This window comes from Syngnathus leptorhynchus, chromosome 10 (genome assembly GCF_054491065.1).
Source record: "Syngnathus leptorhynchus isolate UIUO chromosome 10, UIUO_Slep, whole genome shotgun sequence".
Classification (NCBI taxonomy): Eukaryota; Metazoa; Chordata; class Actinopteri; order Syngnathiformes; family Syngnathidae; genus Syngnathus; species Syngnathus leptorhynchus.
Window position 1 is genome coordinate 355,641 of NC_141204.1, and position 25,510 is coordinate 381,150.

The 25,510-nt window shown below is 45.4% G+C and overlaps 3 protein-coding genes across 5 annotated transcripts; 2 read left to right on the forward strand and 1 right to left on the reverse strand.

Moving 5' to 3' along the window:
• Nucleotides 1–550: 550 nt before the first annotated feature.
• vax1 (ventral anterior homeobox 1) lies at nucleotides 551–25,268 on the reverse strand. 3 transcript variants are annotated; one of them, XM_085922845.1, is made up of 7 exons: nucleotides 25,133–25,184; nucleotides 16,181–16,277; nucleotides 6,766–6,934; nucleotides 6,411–6,680; nucleotides 5,757–5,822; nucleotides 5,242–5,429; nucleotides 551–2,244 (listed from the first exon to the last, which is right to left on the reverse strand). In XM_085922845.1, the coding sequence occupies exons 4-7, from the start codon at nucleotides 6,622–6,624 to the stop codon at nucleotides 1,711–1,713; spliced, it is 1,002 nt and encodes a 333-aa protein (XP_085778971.1). In that variant the 5' UTR covers nucleotides 6,625–6,680; nucleotides 6,766–6,934; nucleotides 16,181–16,277; nucleotides 25,133–25,184; the 3' UTR covers nucleotides 551–1,710. The 3 variants fall into 3 exon arrangements, with proteins under 3 accessions (XP_085778971.1, XP_085778968.1, XP_085778969.1); XM_085922842.1 differs by lacking the exon at nucleotides 6,766–6,934 and having other exon boundaries at nucleotides 25,133–25,268; XM_085922843.1 differs by lacking the exons at nucleotides 5,757–5,822; nucleotides 6,766–6,934 and having other exon boundaries at nucleotides 25,133–25,268.
• pla2g4f.1 (phospholipase A2, group IVF, tandem duplicate 1) lies at nucleotides 19,117–20,562 on the forward strand. The gene is made up of 5 exons (XM_085922846.1): nucleotides 19,117–19,228; nucleotides 19,299–19,478; nucleotides 19,564–19,736; nucleotides 19,826–20,012; nucleotides 20,192–20,562. The coding sequence occupies exons 2-5, from the start codon at nucleotides 19,337–19,339 to the stop codon at nucleotides 20,407–20,409; spliced, it is 720 nt and encodes a 239-aa protein (XP_085778972.1). The 5' UTR covers nucleotides 19,117–19,228; nucleotides 19,299–19,336; the 3' UTR covers nucleotides 20,410–20,562.
• Nucleotides 21,063–23,790, forward strand: kcnk18 (potassium channel, subfamily K, member 18). Its single transcript, XM_085922562.1, has 3 exons — nucleotides 21,063–21,297; nucleotides 21,377–21,523; nucleotides 22,967–23,790. The coding sequence occupies exons 1-3, from the start codon at nucleotides 21,063–21,065 to the stop codon at nucleotides 23,788–23,790; spliced, it is 1,206 nt and encodes a 401-aa protein (XP_085778688.1).
• Nucleotides 25,269–25,510: the final 242 nt, after the last annotated feature.

Here is a 25,510-nt window from a genome sequence, read left to right on the forward strand (position 1 = left end):
TATCTACTCAATGTTGTTCAATCAACATGTCTCCAATTTTAGCGGCAAGCCAACAAAGCTCAAGTAATAATTCAAGCGATGTAAATGTCATACTTTACATGGGCTTTCTGCTTTACAAATCCAGAAAGTGGCTTGCTCATCACTTGTTTGATGGGATTCATTATTTTTGAAAAAAGCAGGCCAATTAAGCTACGCAGCATGTTGTTTCCCCTCCGCACATGAAGACAAAAGGAGCTTCTTTGAAATATGTTTCAGGGCACTATTACTCTTGCAAGAGCTGTGTGAGTACATGAGCGCTGAAACGCAAGGCTCCAGAAAGAAAAGAGAGAAGAAAACAAGTAAGGTTGTGACCTCTCTTTCCTCAGCTTGAATACTCTGAGGACCATGTGACCAGAGAAAACGTGTTGGTGGTCTGCTCCTATGACTGCCCCCCACCCCAACCCCACGTCGACCCCACCACCCCAAAACACACACACATTGAAAAAAAAACCCCCACATATCTTCATCCTAATTGGGCTTAGGGTGAAGGCAGAGAATAGGTGGGGGAGCTTTGGAGAATGGCTTTGGAGGGGTGTTAGGAAGCATACATAAATGTGACCTTCATTCCCTCGTCCTCCTCCCGAGACAGATGCTGTCGAAACAAACGCTTTCTTTTTTCTGAACCTAGAAGTGCGATCCCGAATAGACTAAAGTTCCTTCTTTTTTGGCTCTACTCCTGTATTCATCATGGTCAAGAGCATTGAAAAAAAAATTGCCGTCGTACATATCAAACCACCATGTATTGGATGTACTAGAACAGTCATGGAATTGATCAAATTAACTGGATGAATGGGAAGATGAATTAAAACCAGAAAAAAAAAAAAAAAAAAGCAACGCATGGCGTCAAACACAATGCCCGATTTACATTATATAAAGTATGTATATATAGTATATATATATATCCACATTTGTACTCCACATTTGACAAATCTCACAGTACAGCACCAAATAGTTTTTAACAGATTACTCCATCCATCCATCCATCCATCCATCCATTCACCCATCCTCGATAAAGGTACTAATAATGTCATCATTACAAAATGGAATAATTTACAATAAAATAATAACATACATCTCATTTGCACTACAATCATTTGTTTCTGCCTGAATGGCCACTGATTTCACAAAGGCGCTGACGACGCTGAGAAACCTTTTCCCATTTTGGTGATCATCACAGCAAGCAGCACACTATTGGTGGTGGTGGTGGTGAAAAGCAAGCGGAGGGAGCTCTTCTTACGGACGATACAGCAAAACACACTCACAATCTTACTGAAATCACAGACGAGGGGAAAAATGATCAAACGCAAAGGTTAGCTACTGCAACTTGAGGACAAAAACGCCAGCTACGGATGTGGTGAAAAAAAGATTCAAGTCTTCACAAGACAATCTCTTTTCTTTTGGTTGAACTCCGCTTTCTCACCAACCCATGAAGAATATACAATACGAGAGAGACGCAGGTGACTGACTGTGAAAAATGGCTTCTTTCGCTTCTCTACAACTACTCACGTCACGTCACGCCACGCCACGCCACGCCACGCCACGCACGCCGTGTGTCTCGTTGGACCTAGCCGACAGATACAATGAAAGAATCGGACACGCTAAGGACACCCATATCTTGTATCTTTTGAAAAATGGAACCAAAACATTAACAGGTGAAGCCAAAAGCATACATCAGTCCACAATCTTCTTCTCCACCGATTCTTTGCCATTGGTCCGCGAGTAAGGCTCAAAAGCCGAAGAGCTCAAATAGCGGGCCGAGAGTTCTTGCAGATTGCCGGCCAATGAACTGGCCACCGTCAGCGGGTTCGACGACATGCGGCTGGCCACGCCGCTGAGTAAGGAGGGCACGGGGAAGCTAAACAAGCCGTGAGCCGCCGCCGCCGCCGCCGAGGAGCTCTGCAGCCCGGGCACCGTCCCGGAGCCGGTGACGGCGGGTAGAGTCGGGCTTCCGCCGCCGCCGCCGCCGCTACCGCCGCTATTGCCGGCCATGCTGATGGATGGGGGCCGCAGGGCAGAGCCCAAAGCCCCGCTAGCGCAGTGGGGCAAGATGCCCGGCAGGCCCGAGGGCGTGAGGAGCCGACCCTGCTCCAGCAGTCTCAGGACACTGCAGGTCGCCGCCGTCTCCGACACCACTGAGCGCAGCTCAGAGTCTTTGCCCTGGTCTTTTTTCTGCTTTGTGCGCCGATTCTGGAACCAAACCTTTACCTGTAGACGGAAAAAAAACAAAAAAAGGAATTCTTAAATATGCAAAGGATTGCAATACAAAACAAGAGGGGTATTAGACCATGGACATGGGGAACCCTACACCTTTATCCATCCATCCTACCATCAACCCAAACCCTGTGTCTGTAAATCAATTTTTTTTCTTTTTTTTTCCCAAACCCCTAACCCTAACCCTTTTTGCTGTAGACCTAACTTGCAATGAAGGCTTGCTGTTATACCTTAAGGGGCACAAGTGACTTTTCAAAAAATGAAAGATAAAAAGAAAATGTGTGTTTCTGAAATAGGTTTTGTGACCACATCTATGAATCAGATGGATGATAAAGATTGCCGGTCCACCAGTGTAGAAAGGGAATTTTGGTTTACAAGTCACGCTTGTACATAAAAGGTGGAACATATGAGGGGCCATTGGCCTTTTCTATTTTTGATTTTGCTCTTAACTAACCTCCTTTGAAGCTCACAGCCATGTAGAAATAAATCAGTGCAGTTGCTCCACAGCCACGCTGATTAAATACGTACAAAATGAACTCGCGTGTTGTGAAAGGTGTTTTCTGGAGCGTCACTAATTCATTCCTTTCTCAATGCCACCGAAAGCGTTTTTTCAACAAAATCCCAGGTTATGCGCAATTGACGTATTTTATTCACAAGGTGGCATGAATCGGGTCGTGTCCCGCACATCCAGCGGAGCGGAACGGAACGGAGCGGCTCGGCTGTTCCACACGCATTAAAGGCCTGCCTCAACAAAGACCGTATAGACCGTGCACTTAGGTTCAAAGTCCGTGAAATGACATGGCAGACACCACAGATGAAGATTTAGCCTGCCGTTCGTTGGTCTTTACATCAGCAAATATTGAAGTACATTCAACATCATCATTGAAATCTAAAATAAATGAGGATCTAGGACTTCAAGAAATATCAGTTGGAAAGGACAGACAATCTCTAAAGGTCCAGTCGGTCAAATCCAGCCTATTTAGCAATGTGTTCCAAAATGTTTGTCAAATTTCTCTTGAGAGAGCTTCTTTGACGTTATCAAGTTTTGGGTTGATTTAATTCTCGCAAATAAAACTTTCTGGTTGAATCTATTTGTTGCAAAGCGTTTGATGTCCTTCCACAAATATGCAATTTTTGTCGTCATTGTATTGTAAACCGAGGTCATATCATCATTTTTATAAATGCAATTATGAAAATGTATGCAAGTAACTCCCAAAAAAAAATCATTGGTCAATGGCAAAATATAAATATCATGTTAGCATCAAATTGATGATCTTAACAACAAAAGAAAAAGGCGCAATGCATGATTTTCAATTTGTCATGCATGCCTTAAGTTCTCATGTTCATTTGTGTATGCTCAAACATCTCAATCCAAATAAACTGCAGCAATGAATCTTTTTTTTTTTTTTTTCTCCCCCGGAGGCTCACCGGTCATTTTTACACAATGATTCTGAACTCCGGTGCAAGTGGCTCAAAGTCTGTCAAAGTCAATGTAAGGGGCTTAGAGAATTGTTTTGGGTAGGATTCAGAAGGTCCTTTATTTCTTATTTTGACAGAGCTACTGTATTGTTATCTACTTTTTTTCCCCCAACTGCTCGGTCCCAAAAGCCAAAGATATTTGTGGTAATTATTCAGTTAGCCAAATGATTGGATGTCAACAACGATCTCTTTGTTACGCAAGTAAAGATCCTGTCGCTCAAAGCAAAAGGAAGATTAAGTGATGAAAACCACCAGTTTAGAGATCACACACACATCAGGGATAAGATGAGAATAGAAATGATTGATTCATGGAGCAGCATGTATTTGGACCGAATGTCGCGTGTCATTTGGTCACTGAGAAGTGACACTGAGAACGCCAGCCAAAAAAAATCTGGCTGGCCTTGAATTCATCTTCTGTGAAAAAGATGACCTGCTGCAAAAATGACTCAATCGCCTTTGACCACTGATTCATTTGGCAAATTAATTAAAGAGGAAGACGGTAAGACTGACAAATAAGACTTGCGAAGCCAGAAAACATCCTCCAAAGTTTTGAAATATGGTGTCAAACTCAAGAGTGCAAATGCAGTTCAGCCGCGGCGCCCGAACTTTAGCTGACCCCAAGCGAGAGCGTCCACAATCTTTTCGTTTCATGCCGTCTTTCATCACCGTTGCTTCCGGTCGCAATGGAGCAGATGAAAATGTCGTTGTTCTACCAAGAGGTCAAACGTATACTCGTCTAACCCCCATATTGTGTGTGAACATTTTGCTTCCCACCCACATTTATTTTTGGAGAAAGGTTCTTTGCAGCCGTGAAATCATAAAGATTCACGATATAACAAAAGGCCTGCGGAATGACAGAAAAGAAATAGAAAACTACTCTTGAGCCTCAAGATTCATGGCGCAATTTCTTTTGTTCAGAATTGAAGGGCACTTACATTTCCGTAAGCAACAAGTCAGAGTCGTTTGGCTAAATGTGATTTTCAGACGTTTGAAATAGCCATGGAATGAAACCACAAGGTCTGAGCGTGTGAAAGAAAAGACACGGTCCAGCTCGGAGTTCTCCGGTGGCCAAGGGAAATGAACGGACAATTTCAACGACGGCAGCTAATGACGACGACAGACAGTGAAATCCCATGAAAATAATCCGGTTCAATGAAGGCACGTGCTTCCAAACATGAGCACTTTTTCTGCTACGCGGTGAGTGCATTGCTCATGAACGGATTGGCGTCATGTTTCTCCTGATTTATTGACGACTGTGCTCAGCCACAAGAAATACAACAAAGGTGAAATTGTATTTCCCACGTTTTGCCTTTCAAATTCAGCATTGTCCAAACGATTTCAATACATTGGACCGGACGCGATCGACGAGAGCATCCTTTCCTTTCCTTTCCTTTTCTTTCCTTTCCTTTCCTTTCCTTTCCTTTCCTTTCCTTTCCTTTCCTTTCCTTTCCTTGGAAAGTGGGGATAATTCATTGGTTTGGAGAGCAAAGTAAAAAGACAGACTTGACTTACCTGAGTTTCGGACAGATTGAGCTGCCGGGCCAATTCGGTTCGCTCCCTTCCCACAACATACTGACACCTCTGAAACTCCATCTCTAACCTGTAGAGCTGCTCTGCAGTGAAAGAGGTGCGGGTTCTTTTGGGCCGGTCCAAATCCAAACCCTTTGGTAGGATAATCTCTCGGATGGAGCCTTTGGCATCTACGACAATGACAACAAAGCCGGCCGACTCACACGGTGACAGTGAAAGAGAAGCGCAGCTCCAAGTAATAGGATTACACATTTGGATTCTTTGCCTTTTGACTGACTGTGATTGCTTCATTGCTAGTATTTGTCAACTACGGCAAATGTAAATAAAGTCTTCTATTCTATTGTCTCATCAAACACATTTTGGATTTAAAAAACCCTCTGTGTTTAACGCTTCATCGGAAAATGAAGAAGATTAGAAAATTGGAAGGGGGGGGGGGGGAAAAAAAAATACAGTAAGAGGTGTTAAATAAATGTTTGATTGATTTAGTACAAGTCTACCTTTGTGCGTCCAAATGTTCTGCCTTTCCCTTTTTGCATTTGGAGCGCTGCTGGTCAGTAAATCATCTTAATCGAAAAACATTGAGGAAATTTGCAACACAAACGTTAGCCCTTCATTTGCTAAATTCAAATCATTTCGATTTTAGCTGCACAAAGATAGACGTTGCTGGAATTTAGGACTTTTTTTGAATTGATTGACTGAATTGATCATTTATAATAAAATGATATCATCACAAATTATTTGTTTAATCATCAATCAATAATAGGCATTTTTATCAATAGTATCCGCACAAATAAAGGGATTCAATAAGAACAAAAAAACAACAACTTTTTTCCATACCGGATGCTAAAAGAGATCTAAAAAATGTAAACTTGTGTTTGATACTTCTCCGAAGGTTCAAGTAAGAATTCTCACACTAAACAAAATGAAGTATGCTTAAAGAAGTGTTTTTCAACAATTGCAACATTTGTCCTTGTGCTAACTGTTCAAATTCACCATATGATTCCAGGAGTGAATAGAATAAGGCCGAATATATTATTATTTCTAGTTCAATCAATCCAAATAAAGTGGTCATGAATTGAAGAAAAAGAAATAAATGTCAGGGTTGTTGTGGAACAATAGTTCCAACAGTTCATGGTTGACGAAAGATTTACCTCGCACAAGTATTCTCCGGCAGTAGTCCGGGTCTGCGTTGCTGCCCCTGTTTTTCTCGCAGTTTTCCACCGTCCCGGAGGAGGAAAAAGAGCTCTGTTGCTCCTTTAGAAAGCTTTTGGACAAACTGCCCTGTGGGTCCTTTCCGTCTTTGGCCTCCTTAAGTCCGTTCTTCAGCACCATTGCTTCTGTCTCTTGGTTGTACCTGACCTCCATACTCACTTCTTGGACCTGCAGCTCGCCCGCCTCCTTTTCCTTCTTCCTTTGTCCCGCTTAAAAAAAAAAAAGAGGGAAGTTCAAGAGAACACGGCGCAACAGATCATCTGACTAGCGTGGTTTTTAGTTTCAAAAGAGCACCTTTGGCCGAGGTAGCAGCAGCTATCTAATGCTGAAAGTCTTCCGTCCGTCCGTCCGTCCGCCCGCCCGTCAGCCAGCCAGCCAACCCTGTTATCACTGACCAAGTGCCTTGCCCAATGATCTTGGACGTCTCGGTGAAACTGGATGATAATTCAGTGCCCCCCTTTCCCTGTTACAAAGACATCATCAGGCTGATAGATGAGCGACACATAATCAGAGCCACGGACCAGCCAGACAGACAGACAGACCGACAGCCCCGGCTCCTTCGACTGATTGCCGTCATTTGGCTGCCTCCCTCCACATTTGCGTGAATACTTTGGGGAAATGGACCAGGTCTGGACGCTTCCTGTCCGTCAGCGAGTGAAATGATTGGTCTCCTAGGCGAGTGAACGCCGCAGTCACTGGCAGGGATGCGGCGACTCCTCCGTAGCCAGCAAAAGTTGCCGCTTCTTCCGTCCGTCCGTCCGTCCGTCCGTCCGTCCGTCAAGACCCAGAAGGCATTTTCTCCTCAACTTTTCACCGTCAGCAAACTTTGACCCCGGTTCTCCGCTGCCATTCCAGCGTCTTGTAATGCTGCCATCTACCGCTGTGGCAGCAAAGAAAGGCTACGAGTGAGCAGGGAGAAACCACTTCAAATGGACCAAGAGCTAGCTGTGACGCCAGGTTTTAGTTCAACCTTTTTTCTTCAAGTTTTTCCCCTCGTCCTCTTCCTTTTTTTTTTTTTTTCAGCCAGCCACGCAGAGCGAGCCGGCCGGCCGGCCGGCCAGGCGGGTCCGGGACGTGGCATCCCCCCCCCCAAAAGCAAACGAGCTGTGCCCGGAAAGCCACTTGGGCTCTCATGATCTTAACCTAGGCATTTGTAGGAAGAAAACTTGTCATTAGTGCTTGGGCTGCCTACACTCTCTCACACATGCATAGCCCCGGAATGGCCCCTACCCCTCTCCACCGCTCGCTCAGCCCACTAACCATCCATCCGTCCGTCCGTCCGTCCATCCAGCCACCCGAGCGGCAACTCTTAGCTATTTTAATTGTCCGTGCAACAATATCTCTGAACACAGCGGTAGTCAGTAATCCAATAAGACCATTGATTAGGCTACAAAGATTCAATTCAATCCAGCCAGCGGCCCAGCGCAAGGAACATTCTCCGCTCCTTCTCGTCACCTTAGCTGGCCAGAAGCCCCCTTCAAGCTGCCCCCCTCCCTGAGTGCCATTCATGTCTTTATGAGAAACAGAGAGGGAAAGGAGTGAAAGATGGCAATTATCTAATTGGACTATTAACAGACAATTCTGTGAGTGTGCCTGCCCGCCAGCAGTCTCAGGGTGGCTTTAAGGGCTGCATGTTGAACTAACTTGATTCACTGAATGTTTGGGGGGGGCTGCTGCTTAGAGTGGGGATCCATTGTTTGGGAAAGGGAAAAAGGAGGCTAAAAGGCCCAACCGAAAGGGGAACTGCAGAGCGCTGCCTCGGCCTGGGAAAGAGACGGAGGGAGGGAGGGAGGGAGGGAGGGAGGATACAACGTCTTGGCCTCTCGGCCACACACAATGACCGAGGAGGGGCGGAAAGAAAAATAAATACATAAAAGGCTCCCTGCGTGGAGCATTCAAGAAAGCATATTCCTGTGGTAATTAGTCAGAGTGCAGCAATGTCAAATTGGATTGACTAAGATGCACCGCAATTAGTGATGACATTTCCATAAGGCGTTGCGAGAGAGACAGACACAATTGAAACTGGTGCTGTTCTAAAAGAACTCCAAATATTTTCTTATTGAGGCAAATATTCACTCTGAAAACTATAACAATAAGAAAATCAAGACTTTTTCTTCTTTCCCCCCCATCAGTGGAAGCAAGATAAAAGGTACACAATCAACTGGAGACGCCACTTACACACCGGTCGCCATGCCTTTTTCTCACTATTAACGGCGACAGTAAAGATAACAGTTGTGAGCGAGTTCAAATCAATCACTCCATCAATGATTTCTTTTAGGAACAAGAGGGCTGCTCTTTCCTGTCTCTGGCTCAAGATGATGAATTTCACATGGCTTTCTCCATTGCGCTTTGCCTGGCTGCGGAAGGATGAGGAGGGGATGGTGGCGAGGCGGCCTTGTGGGGCGAGTAAGCCTCACAGTGCTTATTTTTCCCTTCAGGTGTATGTACGGAGCTCCGCGTGCAAGAAACGTGCATACCTCTGCGTGCTTCCCAGAAAAATGATGATTTTTTTTTTTTTTTTAACCCCCGTGCAAAATACGGATGAAAAATCTGCAAATATCTGAATCCATGAGACGGCAAATTTGCAGGGGGTTTAAAATATCGCCAATCGCCACTAGATAGCAGACACATCCATCTTTGTGTTACAGTAGGTCTCCTATTCATCCATCCATCCATCCATCCTCCAAACTTTTTTTCCCCACCTGGGTTGCAGCCTGCGGGTGTGCCGGAGCCTATAACCGCTCTCGTTGACATTTTACACGGGCACGTTTTGTCCAAAAAATGTGTGAAATTGAAAAATTGTGCCCCCCACCCCCTCCAGCATTTAACAAGCCCAAACCCCACTGTACCGTTTTTCATCAAATACTAATGATAAAAAAAAAATGTGCACCAAAATAAATCAATAAATACATACAATTGGATTCAAAGAGCTTACATTTGACTTCAATTTTACAACTATAAAACTGTGCTACTGACTGTACACATTCAGAAAGGCATAATAAAATATCTTCATGTTTGTGGTTCTAGTTTTTTGTTGGTTTCATTGTACTGCATGATACAAAGGCAAGTATTGTAGTCACCTTGCGAGATGGACATTGAGAGGCTTATTGTCAATAAACGTTTCCCACCATAGATTTCTATTTCCTGTTGAAGTGCAAAAAAAAAACAAAAAACCTCAAGCTTCAACACAGCTGGGGCAGCCCAGAGCACAAACAATAACAACAATTATTTCTTCCGTCTGATTTAATAGACCTATTTAGCAGGATTCCAGCTAGGATGTTTCCATACAAATCACATGCCGTACAATAGTCAGATAATTACTGCCAGGCTGGGCTGAATAGCCCTAGTATGAACAATCATCATTTTTACATTTTTCAATGCTGAAAGATGTTTGGTACAGTTGCTTTGGCGCTTAAACGCACCAAGATGAAATAATCAATCAGCGAGCGGTAGGAATAACACAGAGGCTTATTTTCAAGATGACCTGGCTGGCTGGCTGGCTGGCTGGCAGGAGCTTTTTGTTCTAAGACCCGTTGTTAATTCCAAATGACACAAAAGTGACTAAAAGGCAGTTAACACATCTCAGTCCAGGCAGGTGTGACCCTTGAATATTGTCAACGTGAACGGAATAGGTTGGCTCTCTGCGCTTGTATTATTGGGACTCCGAAAGGCTTAGTACGTATGTCCAGGAGAGCGCAAGCGCAAGTGCAAGTGCAAGCGCAAGTGCAAGTGCAAGTGCAAGCGCAAGCGCAAGTGCAAGCGCAAGTGCAAGTGCAAGTGCAAGCGCAAGCGAAGGCAGGCAGGCCTTGGAGAGCCGCGATGCCTGAGTGACAGACAACATGGTAACGCCGCAAGATGAATGGTTACATTCAGAGGCCTTCTTTATGTTGAAAAATGTGCTGATTATGTTCCACAGTAAGAGAGCAAGCTGTTCTTGAACTCTCTAAATAGCAATGCTGGAAGGAAGGCTGTGCTCTGCTGTGCTGGCAGCTGAGCTCCAAATCTGCTTTGTGGAGAGCTGGCTTTGCTTTGGGCTTTTCTTTTCTTTTTCTTCCCTTTTTCAACATTTAAGGCTGCCTGATTTGTTTTGATACTACGTCCGTCCGTCCGTCCGTCTTTTTTAAAAGCACTTTCTTTCCCTGCAAAAGACACGAATGGAATCCATAAAAGACTTTGATATCAATGTGTCATTCATTCCTTTCGGAGGTTAGAATGGCCAGAGTGCTTTTAATTCGACAGCTGAGCTTAATAATCAACGCGATTAAGTTGTTGTTTGTCTGTCGTCATTTAGGAAGCATGCAGAATAGATCTTGAGTAAAGCTTCTATTTTGCGATTGTTTGCATAGCATAACACGGCTGACGTGATTCCGTGTCAGGACAATTTTGTTTTCAATTCAGCTAAGGTCTGTGAACGTACGCCGGGCGGGCCCCTTTAACAAACAAGCAACTGTGTTTATTTGGAAAGAATGCTTGTTACATTGTAGAATAAAGCCTTCATTAAAAAGACGACAAGTTTCTAAAAAGTGTCTGAATTGAAATGTGACAAATACGCAAGCCGTCTATTCTCTTCTCTTCTCTTCTTTCTATTCTCCAGGCGGCAGTGCAGTGGCGGCCACTGAAAGTATCTCAATGCCATTGTACTAATCTTCTTTTGTGGAGCGCACGCAGACAGCCTACAAATCTACAACAAAGCCCAAACGGTAATTTATTTTTCTGTATGTTCCCCCTGAATGGTTTTAGGTGACACGCTTTTGTCCCAGGGATGGCGCCTTGCGGTAGTTATTGTCGCAGGTGTAATTTGAGCACTTCTTTTATTGCTGCAACAGTTACACTGTCTATCTTAGCCTCACAAAAGCAAGAATTAGAAAGAAAGCATTTTGCCGCTCCTTGTTGTTTGGCTCTTTTGCAGCTTAGCTCACCATTTCTTTGAAATGCACTGCTGATGTGATCCATTTGGATCATTTATCAGATTAGTCTTGCTAAAATCTGACACGGCGGCGGCACCGGCGGCACCGGCGGCATTGACGGCACCGGCGGCGGCACCGGCGGCACCGACGGCACCGACGGCACCGGCGGCACCGACGGCACCGGCGGCACCGGCGGCACCGACGGCGGCGGCACCGGCGGCGGCAGCAGCTTTTCCTTTGTCTTCCTTTTATGTTTCTGTCTCATTTCACGCTCACGGACGAAAGCTTCTAATGGTGCATTACAGTGTAATTATCCCTCTACTCAAGTTTAAAAGCTTAGACCCAAAAGACACTTTAAATGAACACAGTGTTTGGGCTGGAAATGTTTTTGAATATACACTGAAGTTGACATGATCTACTAAGCACTATTTCTACAAATCAATTGTCTTGTCTTCATGATGAAAATCATTGCAAGAAACATTGCAAAGTATTGAGTCATATTTGGATTCAAAGATGTCAACGGAAGAAGACTTGTATATTTTGTAGGCGCACAGTATTGAAGTCAAAGTTCAATGGGTTTACTCATTTTCATACATGATAAACATCTGAATGGAACTGCCTTAATCTTGCAAATCATTTCAAATGACTCTTTTGCTGTATGGAAGATGTCCTTGGAGCTACATTTACTTTAGTTCTTTCAACAGCAACAACAAAAAAAAAAAAAAAGCGTCATCAAGCAAAGTGGGCATAAGGTCTAAGTACGTCTAATTGCTGAACCCTCCACACTATCTTTTCATGACAACTGCGCATTGATGTGTCATGCCAACAGTTGAATCAAAATTTCACTTTGCCATCACTATTTCACCTATTAGCTTCCCGGTCGGAAAGCTGTGCCGAGCGCCATCCGATGAATGAACAGAGACGCATCAGGTTCAAAAGCAGAGAAATGAAATTGTGACATTCTTTTGTAATCTATTCCAATGACATGACAGGTCGGTCCTACGAGAGAGAGAGACGGCCGGTCGGACAGCCGGCCGGACAGCCAGCCGGCCGGACAGCCAGCCGGACAACCAGCCGGCCGGACAGCCAGCCGGACAACCAGCCAGCCGGACAACCAGCCAGCCGGCCGGCCGGCCTCCCGCTCCAAACTTACGTATGGTAATAGTAAGACTGGATTGTCACAAAATGTCATCCTGTACTGGGTTACGGGAGCTATCTCAGCTGACGTGAAAGCCCCAATATACATACTGTACTGGTCAATCACAGGTCAGACAAAGTAAAACAGCTCAAAGTCACGCCGACTAGCAATTGATTGATTGCGTGGAAGTCTATCAAGTGACTGCACTGTCGTCGAATTTTTCTCACCACCTTTTTTTCAGTGTGGTCCAAATACTCTTTTGTATTCAACCGCTGCTTTCATAAGTAAATAAAGGTCCATTCTATATTTCGCAGGGTTGGGGTGGGTTTTTTTTTTTCCTCCATTTTTGTCACTATGAAGATGAGGCAATCACAACATCTTAATCATCAGTTGTATTCAAAGATAAGAGAGGCCCGGATTGATGCCCTTTCGTCACATATTGCATTTATGTCTTTTGAAAATGACAATAGTTAAGTGGATCTCTTTTGAATGGACATGTCACGATGTTGGTATTTGAATCTTTCCCAACATGTAATCAAACGCCTATTCAGCACAATGGCTCAATGTACTTTTTTAATGGCCGATCGCATCCGAACGAGCGACGGAAACAATGGAGGCGAGGTGCCGGAAGACAGAACCGGCGCGAAGGAGCAACTACAAAGTCTTTGGGGCCCTCGTGTGGACAAAGCAGCTCATCTTGTTACACACCAAACATCTAGAATTGCGTTGATCATTTCATTTGCCGATCTAGAAAGTTGATTTCTTGATTAAAACTCAATATCCCCATATCCTTATTTGTACTATCTACAGCATAGAATAAAATGAATGATGCATTTGTACAGAACAATCAAACAATAATTGATTGACAAATTCAAAAGTTGAATTTATTGCAACCACCTTGTAATGGCGCATCCAGATGCAGAAGTATGTATTTTAGTAGTCCAAAATCCCTGGATGAATTAGCTTGTATGTATTTGGAATATTGTTTGCAAGAGTCCAAATGAAAAGACGGAACAGGAGTCATTTGGCACGCATACTGTAAAAATCACATAACAGCAAGATACGTATCTTGTGCTTTATTGTTGGAGGGAGGGAGGGAGGGAGGGCTTGCTTGATTCCTTCCAGCCCAAATACAGCCAGATTATTTGCATCCTAAAAGTATGGAAGTATGCCCGGAGAGAGAGCCAGCCCAGTCAATCATTCTGTTCATTTACTTGGAGCGTTGAGCTTCCATCTTCACAATGGCAACGGTAAGTTTTCCATTTCACGCGTTGCTTTACGGAATACTAATTCATGGCGTTTCCCGTCGGCACCGTTGCTAAGTTCAAAAGAGATTTCCACCTTTGTTATTAGATACAAAGCGTGTTTTACCTGTGACGATTGTTTCTGCAATAAACACAAAGGATTTGGGAGGATTTCGATGATGACCGGCTAACTCCGCTTTCATTCTTGCAAATTATAATTGGGCATGCGTGCACTTGCCAAGTGTGTTGAAAACGATATTCCGATAGATGCCGTTTTCTAACGTACTTATCTGGAGCACTGTGCAGATACATGAGCAAAACATTCAAGCATTTCAGGCAACATTTGCATGGATTTTACATTCTCGCCTGATAAGTGCGCCCTTAAAAAGGCTCGCTCGCAAATATCCTTCCAAAAACATACCGTATACAAATGGCTGCATTTGCTATGCTCATGAGGCGAGCTACTTTGCAAGAAGCCGCCATCCTGTGTCTTGTCACGAGGCGAGCTACTTTGCAACAAGCCGCCATCCTGTGTCTTGTCACGAGGCGAGCTACTTTGCAAGAAGCCGCCATCCTGTGTCTTGGCCCGTTTTAAAATACAATCGGCAGGCAGGGGTTGTTTGCTTTGAATGATGTCATCATTTGCCCCTTTTGGATCGCGCAGAATGAGGCCGTCTCCTCCTGGACATTGACCGTCACCGTGCTGAAGGCGGAAAACATTTGCTCCGCAGACTTTTGTACGTGAGAACATCTCTTGAAGAGCATGGCTGCAAATCCCTTGGCACGCTTGTATTTCAAGTTGGACATTTTGTCTTCATTTTTCAGGGTCAGAGGCAGATTGCTACGTCACGCTGTCTCTCCCGCCGGCAATTGTTTTCAAGACAAATACTGTGGCCAATGGGAAAAACCCAGTATGGAACCAGAGCTTTCATTTCAGCCTGCGCAATCATCTCCAGGTGACAGACACCTTCAAAGCTTCCCAATAGCATCCAACTTCATTCATATGGAGCGCAAACACGTCAAGACTCGATTTACAATCTCTATTCGTATTTGCTTCAAATGACACGACCTACCCGTATTGTGCTAATTATGAGACCACACAAATGACGCACTTGAAAAGTGTGCAACATTCATCGATGCAAATAGGACCAAAAGGTCTTTTGGAGAAGTTGATGTTGCAGGTCTCCCAACCATTGGTGGCCAGACCAGACTTTTTTTGTGCTCAAAATCAGACTGATACGTATACATAGTGATGATGATGATGATGATGATGATTGCACATCACAGACATGACTGTCTGAGCCTTCGATTGCTCTCGTATGAAAAGCTATAACCCGTTCATATTGTTCTTTGTTCCCAGACTACTCTTCGGATTAATCTGTATGACCAGAACCTCCTATTTGATGATTTGATTCAATCAATCGGGGTTGATATCAGCACGCTGACAAAAGAGAGAATGGAAATCACAGAATTTGCCGTCCCACCTCAGGTACTGTTAACATTTGCTCTGATGAGATTCCAGAAGGGGAAACTCAAATCGGTCACGGTGCAAAAGGTCAAAGCAAAAGAATCATCGAAAAACATCCAGTTTGCAAAGTGTTTGTTGCACGCGCATTACACCCATGGGGCGGGGTTCCGGAGAGCCTCATTTACATGAGCACGCCTGAATTCCGTGTATCGTCTGTATCTTTCCAGGGTCAACTTTGGATTGCCTTTGAGCTGAAGCAGAGGTAACTTTTTCTTTGCTGTCATTGAACAATTTCACATTTCATCTGAAAATGGATGCCTTTTCTTTAGTTCTACAAAAGGTGTCATCCGTGCCAAAGGCGTTGGTTTGGGGGTAAGACGTGGAAAATCTCCGGTGATTCCTATCCAATTGAAAGACACATGTACATTTGACCCCGATTGTATATTCCGTATGAAGATTTGAGGCAACGAGTGACCATATTTTGCCGTCTAAGATGCTAGAATCTTTTTGGAATTGTCAATGATTTGCTTGAACAGAAAGAAGTGATGTCTTACTGGAAATTAAACGTGACCGTCATCAAAGCCAAGACCCGTTCTTCAAACGATTACTGCAAGTCCAGCTTTCTCTCCACGATTATTGCCGCTTCTTTCGGATGACTCTCTAACATCTCCCTGTGACTACGTTCCAGTTTCGGAGTCTGACTTTTACGTCGCTCTTTGTCTTCCGACGGCAAGTGCAAGTGCATTCAAAACAAAAACGCTGTACAATGACGCCAATCCGGAATGGAACGAAAGGTTCACCTTCAGGGTCCCCTCCCAACTCAAAGTAAGTCCACCGAAGAAAGAAAGAAAGAAAGAAAGAAAGAAAGAAAGAAAGAAAGAAAGAAAGAAAGAAAGAAAGAAAGAAAGAAAGAAAGAAAGGATGGACATGTGGAGTGATGTGAAAACTGCACCTGTCAGAATGTTTTGGAGATCCATCTGCACGACGAAGACCCCGTTTCACAGGATGACCGCATTTCCACGCTTCTCTTTGATCTCAGCAACCTGACGCTTGGGAAGAAAGAAAGAATGGCTTTCAATTTAAATCCGGAGGTAAGCGCAAACAATTGGAACACCGTCGGGTCTCGTGTCCACCTCGGGAGCGCTGAAAAGCCCATGGTGGCGACAACTCCCCATTTTTGGGATGTCAAGTTATGAATGGCGCTTGCGTAATTCATCAATGGCTGGGAAAAAAAAAATCATTTGAGCATTTTGTAGCCCCCGCTTAGAAGCCTGAAGGTGCTTTTTGCCTTGCCTCGGTATAGCCGCATTCAAATCTGGCTTTTGGTTTCTGGACAAGAATCGTTTGGAGATTGGCTCTTGTCACCCTGACCACAGTGTTTCCATGCTTTTTCAGACAATGGACCAAATTTTGATTGAGTTTGAGATGCTGCGCAGGTGACACACTTTGAATGTTGCTGTGAAATGTTGACATTTGCACTCATTTGTTGGTTGCTTGGTTTGTTTGTTTGTTTGTTTCAGCGAGGAGCCCCAATGTGACTATGTCAGTAATGGCATTCTTTTGGTAAGATGTTTGGATGAATTTGACCCGCAGGTCCAAGTGCCTGCCCACTTACCATGACAAGTGAACGCTTGCACCTTTTGGTTCTTCATGAACAGATATTCCAATCCAGCCTCGTATAGTATAGTATAGTATAGTATAGGGCAGCAACAAATCCAAAGTCCAAAAGAAGAAATAGCAAAGGTCCAACTTTGACATGCTGAGTAATGCTCCAACGTATCTTTCCTTTAGGCTGCTCCATTCTCTGGTTTGGACGTGACTGTTGACGAGCTTCTACGAAACAGTGACGGTATTGTTTCTTTGCTACTATTTAGCCAAATCAGCCGTCGGTTGCGCTTGTGTTGAACATACGTGCTTTTAAGAGGCTACAAACTCTTTGGAGTGGATAGCACGCCTCCGGAGGACAGACAGCTAGCTCTACAATCAATGTTCAAACTGGGACATGTGCGGCAATCCCAAGGATTCCTTTACTCCGCAGATTTTCTGGGCAAAACCATAACGCTTGGCGGCGCCTGCCCCCCGAATCAGAGGTTGTTGGCAAAGGACACCGGCAAGCTGCATTTTTACATTAACAGAGACTTGGCGACCGAACTCGGAGTGGCAGTGAGTTTCCATCGCTCCTCGTGGAATGGCACAGATGATCCAAGCGGGAATTCATTGTGGAACGACTCCACCTACAAAGTATTGATTGGATTGCGTTTTTCAGCCCTCCGCCGTGGAGCCCCCCTCCATTTCGACGAGGCTTCAGCCACTACCGGCCGAACGCGCTGGCAGCGTGTCCCTCGTGATTGATCAGGTAACAAATCAGTTGGGGATCAAAAGCTCAGACGACAAGCATTTTGAAAAGGCTCGTTAGGACTAACACGGACATGTTCGCCCCGCCAACAGGACACGGTGGATTTAAAGGTCGAGACACACGAACGGTAAACATTTTCTTCCGCGCTTTCAATATAATTGCAAGTATTTACCGGCTGTCTTTTCTTTTTGGTTTTCCACGCGTACGTATTTGCAGTGTCGACGACCCTATTGCGGTTCGTCTGGATTTTGACATTCCACCACAGGAGAAAGAATTTTTGAAGAAAAGGAAACTTATTGTTGGGCAAAATATGCAGAAGCTCTTTGGCCTTGACACTCCACCATCACCAGAGCAGGTGCACAACTACAATTCCAAGTATTGCAGTCTATCCTCAAAAATGAAGAAGAAAAGAAGCTGCTCAGGTCAATACGGCCCAAAAAAATGTGTCTTGATTATTTAGGTGCCAACTATAGCGTTGGTGGCTTCAGGGGGAGGATCCAGAGCAATGACCAGCCTGTTTGGCACTTTAAAGAGCCTGAAGGAAATCAAAGTCCTTGATATTCTATCTTACATCACAGGAGTATCTGGAGCTACCTGGTGAGTTTCAAGTAATAGTAATAATAATCCATTTTATTTGTATGGCGCCTTTCACGGCACTCAAGGTTTCCTTTTTTTAAAAGTAGACAGTATTTTCATCATCTTGAAATGGAAATGAAAATCAATCCCTCCCAACGCACGGCCTACATACGGAGAATCATCGGAAGATCATTCTCCGAGCGTACGTTACGAACCAAATTCCAACGGTAATAGCGCAGTTGTCATTTTAATACTGCCAATAGGACGATGGCCGCCTTGTCCAGAGACGCAAACTGGTCGCAAGATGGCATCGATCGGACCATCGCCCAAATAAGGAAAGAGATATGTAAGGATGCCGTGGGTATGATCTCGCTGGAAAAAATGGAATACTACAAACAAGAGATGGAAGCAAAACTCAAAGAAGGGCATATTTTGTCATCCACCGATATGGCCGGCTTGCTATACGAACATCTAGTTTTTGGGGAGGTGAGTAGCGCACGCTTTGCTTTGCTTTGGGGTTGGTTTTTTTTTTCCTCCAGACGACATTTTGAATTGCAAAAAGAAATGGCTTGCAGAAAACGACCGCTACGCTTTCGGAGCATCAGAGGACGATCAATGAAGGTCAAAACCCTTTCCCCATATACACCGCTGTCAATATGAAGGAGAGGTTGGGCTGGGAATCAGAAGCTGGTATGTCAATCTCATTCCAGGAAGCGCACGTAGGTTTGGTTGTGACTTTTGATTCCAAATGAGCAGAATGGTGCGAGTTCACCCCCTATGAAGTTGGCTTTGAAAAGTACGGCGCTTTTGTGCGAGCTCAAGACTTTGGCAGTCAGTTCTTCCTCGGCCATCTGGTCAAGAAACTTCCAGAGGTCCGTCTCCCTTTTCTGATTGGTAAGAATGTGAGCGCGCGGAGTCCCGCTCATCTCGGACACTGGCAATTGAACGGTTTTATTCTTTTTGAATCCCAATGAGGAATATGGAGCAGTTTCTTTGCAATCAACCTGGCTTATTTACTGGAGCTTTCAACTCAAGAGAGCGCTCGCCAAGCAGATAACAAGAACCCAGGTAAAGCCACCGGATGGCATCGGGTATGAAGTTCAATGAACCAAATTAAGGGGTGCTTTTCTTTTGACAGAGGCTGAAAAGGATCCTTCAATCCTCGATACACAACTGATGGATCCATCCGGCGCTATCTCCAGAATCATCAACGATTGCTTGATGAATCGCCCACTTAGTTCTATCGTATACAATTTCATGAAGGGTCTCTTTCTCCGCTCTGACTACAATACAGACAGCAAGTTCCTAGCCTGGAAAGGTAGGCATTGCTTTTAAGGAGTAAACGCAGCCAGGTGTTCCAGGGTTTGGGCACAATTGCTCCTTTTCTATTTGGCTCCTCCCAGAAACACACCCTGATGCCTTTCCAAACTCCCTGACACCCAGCCACTCCTTTCTGCGGCTGGTTGATTCTGGTCTTTGCATAAATGTGGCCTGTCCCCCTGTCCTACGTCCAGAGAGAGAAGCGGACGTCATCATTTGCTGTGATCCTTCTTGGAACCCGGTCGACAGCTTCAGGGTACACTCCAACCGTCGGTTTGAAAGCGCCATTCATTCCGACGTCAAACTCCGCTCGATTGTCAATGTCGGTATCGCTCTGGTGCGCAGGAAATCAAGTTGACTGCAGCTTACTGTCGAGATCGGGACATCCCCTTCCCCCGTGTTGATTTCACTACTCTGGAAGGAGAACCTTTGAAAGAGATTTACATCTACCGAGAAAAGACCAATCCCGAGGCACCGATCGTGATTCACTTCCCGCTTGTCAATGATTCATTTCGACATTTCAAAGAGCCGGGTAAGCTGGTTGAAAGGCTCGCACGACACTTGGCAGCTCTCTCTTATGGGAATTTCTTTGGGTTTTCCTCTCAAGTAACCCTTGCCACTATTTAGGAATGGCCGTCGAGCGGGTCTGTTTCGGACACTTCTTCTTGTGCCATTTGGAGCAACGGAGACGTACCTATGTATTTTTTGTAGGTGTGAAGCGCCAGACCGCAGAGGAAATAAAAGCCGGAGAAGTGGACGTGCGCAGCGGCGACTCTCCGTTCACCACGGACAAAGCGCTCTACTCAGAGGAGGATTTCGACAATCTGCTCAATTTGACGGCCTATAACGTTGCCAACAATAAGGAAAGGATCATTCAAACATTGCGCCAGGTCTTGACATCTAAAATGAACACAACTCAGACATTGTGAACGCTTGAATGCTGCTCCAAACCAAGACATCAACGGTTGATTGTCATGGTTAAAAGTGAGCCAAAAGCAGGCGGGACATCAAATCTTGCAAAAATAACTTCCAGCTTGTACGTATATGTATTCATTCATAAAGTGCTCCCCTGTGATTTGCTTGTTCTGGATTGCCTTGGCTAAATATAGCGCTTCCACACCATGATATTTGTCTTGTGTTTGCCTATCACGCGGCAGGCAGGCAGGCAGGCAGGACGACAACCATGTCTGGTCGCTTATCTTTGAAGATGATGTCGTAGCTGCACTTTCTCAAATGTTGCTATGACACACAAGAGTCCATTTTGTGAAGAGCCAAAGACGTTAGATCTGAAAAAGGTGCCAATATTTTCCTTTGCTATGGAACGGATTTGACTCTAGAAATGCTTGACAGTGGTCAGTCCAAGCATGTCTGCCATGCATTAACTGCACCACAGGCAGCAAGCAGTACACTTAGCTACTGTCCCCTGGGAGCGCCACTCTTGGATTGCCAGTACGTGTGTGTGTGTGTGTGTGTGTGTGCATACACGGAGCAGAGCCAGAGCACAATTGCAGGAGCATCAAGGCAAGACGGGCGCTCCACCCCCCAACCTGGAGCTCTGCATCAGCGGAAGAAGAGGGCCAAAATGAGATCGGCGGCGCTAGACAAGCAAGCCACGGGCCCCGGCGGCAGTGAGCTGAAGGCGTGCAGAGACTACTTTTGGAAGCTCCTTCCTCACCTCGTGCTCTGGCTGTCTCTGGTCCTTTACGCAGCGCTGGGCGCGCTTCTGTTCCAATACGTTGAAGGGAGAGCGCCTCCGGCCAAGCAGGAATACCATGGCTTCTTGGGACACGTGATCCGCCACGTCCAGAATCTCAGCGGTGGGTGGCATTCTCCTTCGTAGACACCAATGAGTCGGACTCTAACTTTGATCCAACTGCTCTTTGGCTTGAACCGTAGGTAACGCATCCTACACTCAGCAAAACATAGTGGAGGAAGTGGAGCGTCAAATGCGGGATGGTTTTCAGACCGTATGGCTCCAACGACCCGAGAGCTGGACCTTCTTCGGCTCCATGTTCTTTGTGTGCACAGTCTTCACAACGGTCGGTGAGTGCATCGTTGCCGGAGATGGTTGCGACCTCCCGTTGTTTACCGTGCAGCGGTCCGATAAAGGTCGGGCCATTCGTTGGACTCCTTTGAAAAGCTGCTATGTTTGTTGAAGTCACATTCTAATTCCTTTGGGCCCGCTGCCGCCGCTGCAAAGCATGGACTCCATTTGCGGCTCTCGTGGACTGTTAACTTTGTGCTTGACGAGCGTGTTGATAAACTCTTCCCTTCCGTGGAATGCCTTTTGGCGCTCCCGCATACACACGCGTGTTCAAGTGGCAGCTTTTCGTGACGTGTTCATTCGGCGCACTCGCAAACCTCGATCATCATTCATCCGCTTTGAACACACAAATGACCGAGTTATTATTCAAACGGTAGATATTTTGTATTCCACATTAAACACTGCGAGCTTTATGAAAGAAATTGGAAGGGAATATGAATGAATCCAGGTTAGGTAACATTTGATGAGGGATCAATCTAGTTAGGTTAGCGCTAGGAATTCCATTTGAATAAGGAAGAAATACCGTGTGAGACGCAAGTGATCGATCATTAATAGCGGCCAGAAAAAAAAGAGCAGACTGCTCCGCCAACAAGCTGTGATCCAAAAAAAGCTTTGACTGGTAAGTGGGAGGGAGGCAGCTGCTTCTCCATGTTTGGAATAGTAGGCCAGAAGACACAGATGAGAAGATTCCGCCAGCCAATACGGACGGACGTAGAAAGGACAGCAGAGCCAAATACATTTCACCTCAGCAATCAATAGATTTAATGAGGACGACCACAAATCTTTTCAAAAGAAATATTGGTGCCAAGAGTATATCTGCAATTCATCCCGACACAAACGAGGCGCTACGTTTGAATGTATCGAAATGCGTCATGAGTCAGTTGAAGGAGGAGGCCCACAAATCAAACAGAAGAGGAGAAGGCTTTTCCTCCATCACCACAAAAAGCTCGTGAGCGCACACATTTCCTTCCTGTGTTGTTGTTTTGGTCATAGAGTTAAAAAGCCAGCTCATGCGCTCGCTCACGCTGCGGTCAAGTAATTGACTCCTGTCCTGGATGAAAGCAAGCGGATGTGTCAAATCACTTGACTGGAACTCAAGTCCACATCTCTCAGCTGATAGATGATTCACTTTGGCATAGTGCTGACAAGGAGAGGTGGAAAGGAAGCTCTCAGAGCATCCCAATATACTGCACGGGTCAAAAGAAACAGAGAAGATGACCCTGCGCTGAAATATGCCACCACACACTAAATAGCAAGCAATCACAATTGCACTGAATGGGAATGACATCAATTCAATGGCTGGCGGAGGGGAACTAAACGCCATGGCCATGAACTCCAAGCCTTAGCAAGATCAACATTGTAGACTGACTGCAATTTGTGTTTGTTTGTTTGTTTGTTTGTTTTGTCCTTCCTTCCTTCCCTCCTTCCTTCCTTCCTTCCAGGCTACGGGGCCATCTACCCAGTGACCCTCACCGGTAAGGCGCTGTGCGTCTTGTACGCCATGGTGGGCATTCCGCTCATGCTCTTGGTCATGCTCGATATCGGAGACTTCCTCGCTACGCTGCTCACCGGCGCCTACGTTCATATTCACGCCCTGACCAAAGTCCTGCGCTCACAGCAGCTGAAGGCTCATAAGAAAGCGAGGGAGTCCGATCGGCGGACCTTAGAAGACGGGACCGGCGTTTACGGCCGCGCCGTTGTGCTCGGCGAACGAGCCAGCATCCGGAAAGTGTTGCAAAGGCAAGTGAACGCCACGTCCAGTTCCCTGCAGTTGCAGAAAAACCGAGAAATCTTTGACAAGATTCTGGCCAAAGAGAATCTCCTGCAAACGGGCCGGCGGCGGGCCCCCCTGCTCAGGAGCGCCTCCTGCCCGCAACTGAATCAAATGGCGCCCTTACCCAAAGGATTTGCCATTTGGGACTTTGCGGGAATAGGAGACACCATGGAAACGCTGGACGTGCCGTTTGCGCTGATCCTCCTCATCGTGTTTGCTTACATCTTTCTGGGCGGTTTGATTCTGCCCGTGTGGGAGAAGCAAATGAAGGGCTTTGACCCTTACTACTTTTGTTTCATCACAATCACCACCATCGGTTTTGGAGACATTGTGCCTCATCATCCCAAATTTTTCATGCTCACCTCCCTTTTCATTATTTCCGGCATGGCCATCATGTCCATGGCATTCAAGCTGAGTCAGACGCGCCTCGTCAACTGCTACCGCCGCGGCGTCAAGATGGTAAGCGTCGGAAACAGTGAATACGAGAGCTGAGTCTCAAAGGTTCTTCTGGGAGCTTTCAACAAACTTGAAGCAAAAAGTCTGCATGCACCTACTAGCTACTGGTGACGCCATTCTGTTTCCACTGTCCTCTCAGGTACAATCTGCCTCATCTGGTATTTTTGACGTGCGACTGACTTGGTGCTGGAATACGTATGATATGGCGCTTGTTGGATCTCGTACTTTTTACGTTTACAGCCATCCGTCCGTCGGTCCGTCCGTCCGTCGGTAAGACTCTATTTGTTTTGTATTTCGAGCTGTGGGCCGCCCGGCCTCCATCTACTTTTGTTTGTCCTTGCAATCCACGTGCACGCACTTGTTTCGCTTACAATCATTGTCGTTGGTTTTTGTGACTTGAATTGTTGTGCTTGACATTCACGACCCGTATAATTGTGCGACATTTTGTGGTCGGTGGTTTGCCAATCCTAAATACACTGCTCGCTCAGCGAATAAAATGGAAAGACCAGTTGCAGTATCCTCTCATTACCACACGATGGCAGCACAGTAACAAAGAAAGACTCATCAAATCATGCACTCGAGTACAAAATCAAGTGGCGACATCTGCAATGAATCAAGTGATGAGCCATGCCAACTTTCAAAAGTGTCAAGATGAAATGGTGTTTTAAAAGACCGACTTTTGATTGTGCAAGCTTTTGGACTGCACTGCACTGCACCGCAAGTGTAAATTGAAGGAAATCTGTCCTATGCCGGTATGGTGGGTTAAAGGCCCAAGTACAATGCGCCATTTTCCCCTCGTGTTCTCTCTGATTGGCAGTACAGGCCAGCGTAAAGAAAACCAAATCATGGCAAATGTTGCTCTCGTGAGCTGATGTGACGAATGAAATCAAAAACAAGACGTCTGGACAAAATGATAGCATGCAAATTTCATTGCAACCAAAGCACATGCAAGCCGGATTGGAACTGTCCACTTCCGCAAGGCAGTTTCCCTCCCTCCCAGTGCTGCCCAATCATGACACGATTTAATGATTAAAATCTCAACATTTATCAATTTAGCATTCCTTTTTCAACAACATCCCGAGTTTCAAAGAAACGAGCCAATGGACAGGTTTGTGGGAAAACGATCAATTATTTACTAATAATTGATCGTTTTCCCACAAACATTTGCACTCACAGCCTTGTGATAATCATTCACATCTTGCAGGAAAAGGGACTTCCCTTTGCTTTTCTACATGCCTGTTTCGTTTTGAGTTCAAGAAGAACTAGGGCAATGGTTCGAAGGAACTTTTCAAAAGAATTTACAACAAGGCCGTAACATCATTGCAACCGAAGTCGATCATTTACGAATGCAAGGATTTGAATCCCTCGGGTTATTTACCTGGGGCAGGTGAGGAGGAGGAGGAGGAGGATAGTGATGCCTCGCTTGCTGTGTCGCCGTCATCGTTGTCTCTCAAGGGTGCAAACAGTCAAGTTGACCTACCCTATCAATCCTTTACGGCCCACGCGCTTTGGGGTGACGTCATTACGCAAGGCTGCATTCGGGGCACCATGGAAAGTTGACAACTTTTCTTCGACCGGCCCGGCCGGGCGGGCCCAGTCCGAACTTCGAAAGATACCGAAATCTGAGGTCATGTCATGGGTTGTGTCATTTTACACTTCGTGGGTATGCAGAGACCCAAACAATAAGAAGAAGAAGAAAAATAGAAACATTTCTGTAGTTTCCCCTTTTCCATAATCAGTGTTCTCTTTCATATTG

Coding starts and splice junctions, on each gene's coding strand:
- pla2g4f.1 (XM_085922846.1), top strand. CDS start 19,337: ATGGATCCATCCGGCGCTATCTCCAGAATCATCAACGATTGCTTGATG. Junction 19,737..19,825: donor ACCCGGTCGACAGCTTCAGG/GTACACTCCAAC, acceptor TCTGGTGCGCAG/GAAATCAAGTTGACTGCAGC. Junction 20,013..20,191: donor TCGACATTTCAAAGAGCCGG/GTAAGCTGGTTG, acceptor TATTTTTTGTAG/GTGTGAAGCGCCAGACCGCA.
- vax1 (XM_085922842.1), bottom strand. CDS start 16,205: ATGGATCTCCAAAACATTCTGACAG. Junction 6,681..16,180: donor TCTCCAAAACATTCTGACAG/GTGCAGTTTTCA, acceptor TTTTTTTTTAAG/CGGGACAAAGGAAGAAGGAA. Junction 5,823..6,410: donor CCGGAGAATACTTGTGCGAG/GTAAATCTTTCG, acceptor TTTTCGATTAAG/ATGATTTACTGACCAGCAGC.
- kcnk18 (XM_085922562.1), top strand. CDS start 21,063: ATGAGATCGGCGGCGCTAGACAAGCAAGCCACGGGCCCCGGCGGCAGT. Junction 21,298..21,376: donor CCACGTCCAGAATCTCAGCG/GTGGGTGGCATT, acceptor CTTGAACCGTAG/GTAACGCATCCTACACTCAG. Junction 21,524..22,966: donor CACAGTCTTCACAACGGTCG/GTGAGTGCATCG, acceptor CCTTCCTTCCAG/GCTACGGGGCCATCTACCCA.